General features: G+C 41.2%; 1 protein-coding gene across 1 annotated transcript in view; it reads right to left on the bottom strand.

Annotated features, from left to right (window-relative positions):
- Positions 1–2087: 2087 nt before the first annotated feature.
- Positions 2088–10696, bottom strand: part of LOC107573731 (WD repeat-containing protein 20) — a 9500-nt gene continuing 891 nt past the window's right edge. Inside the window, exons 2-4 of the mRNA XM_016260175.1 lie at positions 10254–10436; positions 6632–7852; positions 2088–3403 (exon numbers count right to left, since the gene is read on the bottom strand). Coding sequence (XP_016115661.1) covers positions 3350–3403; positions 6632–7852; positions 10254–10436 — 1458 coding nt within the window. The 3' untranslated portion in view covers positions 2088–3349. The remainder of the gene's footprint in view (positions 3404–6631; positions 7853–10253; positions 10437–10696) is intronic.

Raw genomic sequence — 10696 nt, 5'->3', positions numbered from 1 at the left:
ACGCTACGTTTATACAGTGATTAACAAGCCACTAATCATGAAGACGTCTGGGAACGAGCTGAAGCTGGACGAACACATCCCATCAGACATTGATCACCTAAACATGACTGCAGACGCTTCGCTTGCACAAGTGACCTCGAGCACACACACTGTCGTGTTACAGCGAGCAAACACAGACAATGACGAGCGAAAACATCAAGAATGCTCAATATTGTGCTGCTTTAGAACGTTATTTCAGGACGACATTTTTGTTGTTAACGTCCATTAATATTAGTGCCGTCAAACTATTAATCACATCCAAAATAAGTTTTTGTGTACATAATATACGTGTGTACTGTGTATATTTATTAAGTACATATAAATGCACACACATGCATGGATATATTTAAGAAAAGTAGGTTACGTTTATATATTAAATATATTTATATATGATAGAATTTATATGAATATAAATAGATACACGTAAATATTTTCAACATGTATGCTGTTTGTGTGTCTTTCTATATACATAATAAATATACACAGTACACACATTATGTAAACAAACTTATTTAGGATGTGATTAATCATTTGACGGCACTAAATAATACATAAAACGTTTAACAAACATTATTCAATTTCAGACTTTGTCGTCATCTAATGAACATGTTAAATAAACATTGTTACATACTATCTTTCATTAAATGCATTTTGAAAGAAAGCAGAGTTTAACTGACACAGTAATCAGTGTTGACTGTGTTCCTCTGGGCAGCATCTCGAGCACGCCAGCGCTCTGGAGCTGCCAGAACTCAACGTGGTGATCCCGACACCCACAATCCCTCACCCAGTCTGACCAACGTAATCACACCTTTACATCCAAAATAAGTTTTTGTGTACATAATATACGTGTGTACTGTGTATATTTATTAAGTACATATAAATGCACACACATGCATGGATATATTTAAGAAAAGTAGGTTACGTTTATATATTAAATATATTTATATATGATAGAATTTATATGAATATAAATAGATACACGTAAATATTTTCAACATGTATGCTGTTTGTGTGTCTTTCTATATACATAATAAATATACACAGTACACACATTATGTAAACAAAAACTTATTTAGGATGTGATTAATCATTTGACGGCACTAAATAATACATAAAACGTTTAACAAACATTATTCAATTTCAGACTTTGTCGTCATCTAATGAACATGTTAAATAAACATTGTTACATACTATCTTTCATTAAATGCATTTTGACAGAAAGCAGAGTTTAACTGACACAGTAATCAGTGTTGACTGTGTTCCTCTGGGCAGCATCTCGAGCACGCCAGCGCTCTGGAGCTGCCAGAACTCAACGTGGTGATCCCGACACCCACAATCCCTCACCCAGTCTGACCAACGTAATCACACCTTTACACCAGCTTCAGTGCATGCATCTGCTCTAGAGCGTCCCGTCTGTGATCGGTGCTCTCAATCTCTTCTCTTCTGGTTTGAAAAGCCCAAAGAAGAGCCACGCCGTTTCAGGAGCTGCTACAGGCCTCCGCTGGCGTGGGTTTACTGGCTGACCGAGTCAAAGCGTCACGATACGCATCGTCCCAAATCAGCTGACCTAACTGCATTTCAGTTCTGTCAGATTGTTGAAAGCAGACTCTGTAAGAAATGTAGAATGAAAGTCTGCTGCTTTCCATCATTGAACCCAAACCAGACGATCTCACGGCAGACCCAGCGAGTGCCATTCGTTCCTCTGAGATCTGTGCCGCTTGTTCCTTAATGCATTTTGGCATGAAATTTACCACAAAATCTTCCTTTACATTAGTTTTTCTGCACTTTTTTTCCATTTACACCAATCAGCTTCAATAAAAACAAAACCGTGTGATCAAAAACACATTTTCAACGGTTATGAATGTTGGCTGATGTACAGTAGAACAAAAATTCCCCAAAACAGGACAAGAAGTGTTATCCAGTCACACTGGACCAGCGTAAACCCGTAATAACAGCAGCAGCTCCACACTAGTTAGTGGTCTAGCTGGTTAAAGCGAGAACTAGCACACACAACACAACAGCTACACAGATACACACCAGACCAAACATCCATGGACTTTTTTTAATGAAGAACAAAATGTGAAATGCAAAATGTTAACCACATGATTCAAAAATATGAGCACTTCCACATCCTGGTCTTTCCGGTTAGTGTGTGTTTCATCAGCAGTGATTGCTAGTCACAGAAAAGGGAACGTTAAACGTTTATAGTGTCACACTGAGATTCTACCGACCGACCGAGTCGCTCTAGTGGCTTTTTTAGTAGTACATAGAATAAATTTGTAAGCAAAATATGAACTCTGGAAACTCTTTCGTAAGGTTCGTTTTCTCTGCGTCTGCTAGACTTCCCGAGTCGAGCGATTCTCTTACAGAAATATCTTATCAAAATACATCTGGGGGACTTTTGTACAAGAGACAGGAAAACAAAACTAAACAAACAGAAACCTGCATATTTAAGATTATTTAATATCATTATGTCTATTTTTCTGCTTTAGAAATGTCACTATTTCCTGTAATGATCCACTAGAGTTACTGATCATTTGCTTCTGCCCCGATAAATCACTGAATTACAATATTATACATATAATACAAAGCAGATTTCATCTGAAACAATATTAAAATAAATGCTCAATAGATACAAAGTTTTAATCATAATTCTCCACATTATACCGGTCTGTGAGTCCTCGCACACAAAAATGTAAAGCCATTCTCTTCTAATAAACTATTAAGTGCAAACAAATTTTCTTTAAAAAACTATGATTGCAGCATCCAGCTTTTCAGATTCAGATTTCAAGACAGAGGATATTAAAGCCAAGTGCATCAAGGCCTTCCCCAAACATCTATGTCTTCCTTTTTTGTCTTTTGTGATCCTTTAAAGTGGTTACCAAAACAACAACCTAAATAAAATCAGTGCCAAGTCTTGACCAGCGGGTGGAACCTGTTCCATCAGAAAGAGGGAGAAGGTAAAAGCGTTAAAAGGGTCTGTGCTGGAAGCGAGTCTGGAGCCGTGTGGACCACCAGGTCTCTCAGCAAACTGAGTTCAAGCCCACTGCTTTTCCACCTGATTAAATGATCCCCACACCTCAGGCAAGCATGACACACACAGGAGAAAATAATAACACCGTGAGATGCATTTGAGAGTGAAAGCAACAAAACAATTCAAATAAATACTCTGGTCGAACAGAAGAAATATAAGGATCCCCTGCGAACACAGGCCTCCAGAAGCACAGAGAGAGCAGGAGAGGAGGAAAACCAGCGGCTCTGAGCGGAGCCGGAGACGTGATGCGGTCTCATAGCAGCAGGAACATCGTGGCTATACTACTGTTCCACTGGGAGAGCTGGCTTGGTTTTGGGATGACAGCAACCCCTGGAAAAAAGAAGAGAAGACATTTGAACGAAGCCGTGTAGAGGAGGTACAGATCACAGTCATGATGAACTAGTTACAGACCTCCCGATACTGGACAGCACATACAGCGCTCGCCGTGAAAACAAGCTCTGCTCCAAAGCCTCAACTCAACAAGACTCCGCTATAATCATAAAAATACTCTCCAAAACAAACATTTCTCTCTAGAGTGTCTGTGTTTATAGCGCTTCCCATCTCAGAGGGACGTCTGGATCCTAATGTTGACCAGGGGCCGGTTGCATTAACTGCTTAGTCTAGTCTTTTAACTAGTCTAGTTTTCTTCAAGACTGGTCATAACTTTTAAAGTCAGTTGTAAAAAGGTAGACTGGCCCAGTTTGAATCAGAAAAGTAAGAGTGATTTGCATACTTGTTTAGCCAGTTCTACCAGTCATACTTTTGCTTCTTGAGACACTTTCCTTCTCTTGTGCTACCAGTTGTAATGCTTTCTCAAAGTATTTTTGTTACATATATCTGTCATGCATTTACTGCTCGTTATGTGTGTTTATACTATCCATTTTCTCTGTTGTTTACTCAATTCTCTGCTGTCTCATGATATGCAGCTGCAGTTATTTTTGTTTCTGGACCGGCCGGATGTCTACTGTCCACTTAACTATCTGAAGTGAATGTCCATTGTGTTACTGCTTCTGTAAAGCAGCTTTGAGCCTGAGAAATGCACTAACCCAAGTTGGTCAAACTAGTTCTTAACATAGTGGCTGTTTTATGCCACTGAAGTTCCTAACCCTGGTCCTGTGGATCCACATGCACCGCTTCAAGCCATATGTGACCCTAGAGCACTAAACCAGTCGTAAGGGTCAATTTCTCTGAAAGCTGAATAAATAATCTTTCCATTGATGTATGGTTTGTTAGGATAGGACAATATTTGTAAATCTGGAATCTGAGGGTGCAAAAAAATCTAAATATTGAGAAAATCATCTTTAAAGTTGTTCAAATGAAGTTCTTAGCAATGCATATTACTAATCAAACATTAAGTTTTGATATATTTACGGTAGGACATTTACAAAATATCTTCATGGAACATGATCTTTACTTAATATCCTAATGATTTTTGGCATAAAAGAGAAATGTATAATTGTGACCCATACAATGTATTGTTGGCTATTGCTACAAATATCCCCCAGCGACTCAACACTGCTTCTGTGCTGCAGGGACACATATGATGATAATTTAATAGAAACATTGTAAGTTACTACTTATGCTTACATTTCCTCAGTTATTCAATCAGCAGCTACAGAAAACGATCAAAGAACATTTACATTATTAAAGAACATCATCACAAGCTCAGTCTAGTCGAGTTTATGCGGTTTAAAAAACACTCCCGTTATAATCAGTGAAGCCGTCTACACTGTGACTGTACGATGAATAAATCTCTTATTCTTACATTGCACGTACATTTGCACTTTGTTCATGATGAGAGAATTCAAGAGAGAGCTGAAATCATTCAGAGAGCGATGACTCATCTGAACGCCTCTGATTGGCCATCATAAACTCAACGGAATCGTGTGATTGGTTAGGACACACAACACTGTAAAAACGTGTAAAAAGAAATATGATGGAACAAATAAGCCCTAATATTAACTAGATATAATTATCAGGCTAGTAATACTAATAATAATGGTCTTGCTATTGTCAAAGGCATCAGCCACAGGCGATATACCGGTAAAAAAATTCTCCCAGCGATAAGAATTAGTCTTCCTGCGACAAACCTGTTGTCCAACAAAGATATCATTTACTGACATGCTTCTTCTCCAAATTAGCTTTATAGCATCAGTCAAGCGTTTGAAATAACTTTCTGTGATCAGACGTGGTTTTAATATCACAGAATGAGGCAGAAATCATACTATTTTATAGTATTATATACACAGTGATAAAGGCTATGTCGATTAGCATCGCATTATAAATATACTTTATGCTTGTAAAAATACCCAAGATTGCTTGAAGAACACAGATAAGCCATATATTGTCGCAATCGTAGGTTTATTGTCTTCAAGTTTCCTGAAGTTTTATTCAGAGATAACTGGATACCTTTGTCTATATTAGGGATTTCCTGGAGCGTCGTCAGTGCTATTACTTCTGTGATGCATGTGGAGTTTCTGCGCAAGAGCGCCCTCTGGCTTCCAGTACGAGTTAAACACTCATTACATTACATCTGTACTCACTATAATATACTCAATAAGAAAGATAATACTTTTCTCTAAAGCAGTGGTTCTCAACCCGCGGCCCGTCATGAATCCAAATGCGGCCCATCATGATGAACACAATTAAAAAATAACGTCCAGCTTTACAATTCATTTGAGTTTTTATATTTAAAAATGTACTAAACAAATATAAGCTATAATGTTTTTGTTGTGTAAAATAATTGTTTTTCTTATATTATTTTCAGACATGAGCAGACCTTTGGCAGAATTCAATTCAAATCTTCATCAGCAGCCATTAGTTCGGTACAATTGAGCATCAGAATGGACACATTTGTTATTAAGGGAGAAAAACGAAATGTGTAAAATGCCAGCGAAGAAACACGTACAAACAGGAATATTTGAGAGTGCTGGACTTTCGGTTTGCCCCGATGCTCACTTGAAGATGTTCAGGCGGAAGAGAAACACGTACTGCACAGCAATCATCCTTAACTGCAGAAACGTGGCAAAACATCTCTGGAGAGAACCTCAGATTATTACATTCGAAAGCGCTTTCCATATTTGGATCAACATAGGCTACATTAGTGAACGCACATTCTCTGCAATGTCACGCGTCTTACAGACTGCAGCTTACAAGCGCAACTTCATTGTGCTGTTACTCCTTTCCAGCCGAATTTCACAAAATTGGTCAGCTCCCGACAGCATCAGGTGTTTTATTAACGGCGAGTATAATTCTTTATTTATTTCAATGAATGTAATCGATTAGATATCATAATATTTAGGCTATAATACTATACATCTGGTTGGTTTGTATTGGTGACATAATATGTAAATGATGTGCGGCCCGTGAGACTTGCACTTGGACCATAGTGCGGCCCGGTGCAGAAAAAGGTTGAGAACCACTGCTCTAAAGAAACAGGATTTTTTTCATCTCTTGGTGGATGCATAAGATTCCCTGAATTATCGTCATTGATATCGTTATGGCAATAAATACCAGAAGGTGATATATTTTAAACCCCAGACGCCCATCACTACTCACCACTTTGCCGGGTCTCGCCCAGGTGCAAATAAACCCCTCCTGACACGCGGTGACTATACAGTCCTCTAGAAAGATGAGCACGGTGAGTCTCTCGTGTGCGATCTTTTTACAGATGAGCGGCTCGAGCAGCGGCACGTCCTCCATGCGCGGACACAGCTGCGTGCCCAGAGTCTTGGCGGGGTCTGTTTTGGTTTTGGTCAGCAGGTTGAGCTTGTCGCTGCTCTTGCTGCTGATGTGGCCCATGCTGTGGTTGCGCTTGTGGTCTTTGTCGGGGTGCCGCTCTTTGCGGTCGTGCAGCGAGAGCGTGGCGAACTTGCTGACGCCGGCGGCGATGGGGTTGTCCGTCACGGCACTCTTGCTGTTAGCGGCGGAGTGCGGGAGGCTGTTGGAGCGTGGCAGCGGCGCGGGGAGCGAGCTGGAGCCATCACTGCCGCTGGCGTTCATCACGTTAGTGTGCGTCCGCGTCCGGGACAGCGGCAGGTGCGGGAACAGAATGTCCTCCGTCAGGTCCCACAGGCACAGCTGAGTGTCCTGCCCCACCGAGCCGAAGCGGTACGTCACGCTCACCGGCCGGCTGTCCGTGGAGTTGCGCTTGGACAGACGAGACTGTGTGCTGTTGGCTCGCTCGCGGCCCGAGTGCATCTGCTCCTGGAAGTCCTCGTCGCTGCCGCTGAACTCCATGGGCTCGCTCTCCTCCACGCTGGTGGTGTAGTGGTCAAACGCCACCACACTCACCCAGGACTTGTGTCCGTGTCCGCGGGCGATCACGCGGCAGTCTGCGAAGCACCAGACGGTCACCAGATCGTCCTCGCCGCCGGACACAATGTACTTCCCGTCGGGGCTCCAGCAGACGCACAGCAGGCCGCCGAAGTAGCTCTTCATGGTGCCATGCAGCTCCACCGCGTCGAAGTTGAAGACGCGCAGGAAGCCGTCCTGACTCGCGCAGGCCAGGAACTTCCCGTCGGGCGAGAAGGAGAATTCGTTCAGCGCGCCCTCGCCCACCGTCCACTTGAGCAGAGGGTTGCGTGTGGACTTGCTCTTGCAGGTGTGAACGCTGTAGCTCTCGCCCTGCTTCAGCAGCTGGTAGTGAGGCGCTGTGGTGCCGCAGGTGTGCTCCACGTTATACAGGTACATGCTCCCGCTGGAGTGAGCCACGAGGAACAGGCTCTCGGAGCCCGGGACCCACTTCACACACGTGACCCGGGATTTATCTATGAGTCTCTGAGTGGTTCAGGAGAAAAGACAAGACAGAGAGGACATGGGTTAGTTAGAGCGGATGATTATCATCAATGCATCCAGCGTTTCAATAGCCAGGTTTAAATCCAAAGATTCGAATTAAACTTATGCGCAAAACTAGAATATCGCATAAAACATTTGCGAATAACCACAGTTTCCATCCAACGAGTCAAAGAGAACAAATCCGTCACTTCCTGATAAACTGGCACTAAATATCACTAAGAAAAGTAGGAGCAGCCACTGAATATAATAATTTGCGCCTCAGAGCGAGCAGACGAAACACAATAAATGCTGTCACTGCTTTCAGAGGCGGATGCTGCTGTTTGGGAACGCAGTCGTTTAAGACGATTATACAGAAATACTTTGACGACAGACTTTACTCAGGCTTTTCAGAACAACATTTCAGATGCTGTGACCGAGATCGGTCTGCTGCTAGTCGAGTTATCCCGTCCCACAGCGCACTCACGTGACTTTTTTGATGCGCATAGTGGAATTTACACGGCAAATGCGTTTCCATCTCCCATTAACCCTTTTTCGCACAAGTCAAAAACCACCTCAAGCGAGCGGAAAAACATTTTTGCGAATTAAGGGATTTTTATTCTAAGTTTGGCGTTTCCATCACTCGTTTCTGATGCGATACTTCAAAATGCTCATAAAAACACAGTGATGGAAACATAGCTAGTGACACTGCTTTCAATTACATCAATTCCAATAAAGAATAAACAAACACATCGTCCAGAACGCAGTAAACACAGATACGGTGTGTGATCAACACCAGAGCCGTGTGATTCTCACGATGCAGGAAACACAATCCTGTCATAACAACGTAATTTACAGTAGAATGTGACGGAATCCGAGTTTCCACAGAAAACTACCAACAGACACGCACAGAAACTCTTCACTACAACCCGCCAAAATACAAGTTTAACGAAGAGATATATTACTATTGTGCAGTAGGGCTGGGCGATAAATTGTTAACCATAATTATCACGATACAATTTTCCTCGATAAAACGATATGAAGAGTTTGCTAAATGTTCGATATAATGTTTATGCACCAGAAGCGCGACACACGGAGCGTTTATCCGCTCGTGTCAAAGCTCAAACGGCAGCGCAGTGGTTGCGAGCTTCACTAGAGCAGACACGTTACTCGCTGATGAGTCTCGATCAGATCTTGTGTGAAGCTTGAATTCAGTGAAGAACACAAATGACTCGTGATTTAAACGAGTTTAAAGCCGGATGAAACAGCGCTGACAAACAGCAGAAACACTGAGCAACGATACAGTCAGAAGACTTTCAATCTACAAATCACCATCATTTACCACAGATTTACTGCAGTAACACTAACCACACCATGGTATTGGGTCAGAAATGTGGGAAATTCATATCGAATTTCATTATATTATTAAATGCATTGAAGTAATGGAATATAATTACAGATTTATTTATGATTAAGCTATAGCATTTGTGCATTTATACTAAATGTATTTAGACTACTGTTTTTCATACAAATACCTAAAAACCAGTTATATTTTTACCATGGTATTGATGTGCTCTATGTGTGGTTTTAACGGTGTTTATCATGATCTAAATGTATGCTGCTGTGGAAGCACAATGGTTAATAATAAAAACAACATTTTACAGATGTTACTGATTTCGATAAAGAACATACATTTACATCTGTATCCTAACTCAAGCTACTAGTACGATCAAATGCGCATTTCTAAGAGGCAAAAAAAGTAATATTATTATCATTATTATCTGGCAACACAAACCTATTTCGTCATTTGAAACAATATCACTCATTAGAACATGCAGGAACTAAGAAATTACTTTTTCTATTAAGATTTTAAGGAAACGTAACAGTCTGGTTTCTACAACTTTCATTGTGGAGCAAAGATCTGGCTTTAAACTTGAAAGAAATACAAATTGGACATTTATTGTAATAATTATCGATGTTGACTGATAAGAACAAATATTATTTTGATAATTTTTTTGGGCCATATCTCCCAGCCCTATTCTGCAGCAGAAAGTACCTTCTCAAAGTAATAATAATACACATATAGTTTTAATAAACTGTATTAAGGAATATTATGCTATTTCTGTTGTGCTGCAGATTGAAAGGACCTGATCAAAATCATTGGATAATAAACTTGCATTAAATCATAAAACAAAATCCAGAACAATTAAAACAGACAACACAATTTCTGGAAAACATTTTTTAAAACTTTCTTAGGGCCATCCTATTGGATTATTAAACTTGAATTAAACCATTAAAACTGAAATGGAAAAATAAAAACAGGAAACACAGATTCTGGGAACAATTCAAATTGAATTTGGGGAAAACGTTAAAGAATGTCTGTTTGACAGAGCCCTACGACACTCACTTCTTCATTGAAGAGTTTGCTGGTCTCCTTCTTGATGGGGTCGATGAGCTGCACCTGTCCTGCGGAGAAGCCCACCAGCAGAGACACGCTCTCCGCCGTCGCCGTCAGGTGATTGAAGTCGTGGCACGTGGGCTGCGTTCCCTTGTAGATCCTCTTATCTATGGGCTTACTCAGATCGGCAGCCTGCGGGAACACCGAGAGAGAGAGAGACTGAACACCTGCAGCACTGCCAAACAACCTGATACACACACACACACTCTCACACACACACACACACACACACCTCTGAGATACAGGTGCTGTCTCTCACTCACACACACACACCTCTGAGATACAGGTGCTGTCTCTCACTCACACACAAACACACCTCTGAGATACAGGTGCTGTCTCTCTCACACACACACACACACACACACACCTCTGAGATACAGGTGCTGTCTCTC

The sequence above is a fragment of the Sinocyclocheilus grahami genome, unplaced genomic scaffold (genome assembly GCF_001515645.1).
Source record: "Sinocyclocheilus grahami isolate Dianchi unplaced genomic scaffold, SAMN03320097.WGS_v1.1 scaffold2018.1, whole genome shotgun sequence".
Lineage (NCBI taxonomy): Eukaryota > Metazoa > Chordata > Actinopteri > Cypriniformes > Cyprinidae > Sinocyclocheilus > Sinocyclocheilus grahami.
This window is presented reverse-complemented; position numbering and strand designations above follow the sequence as displayed.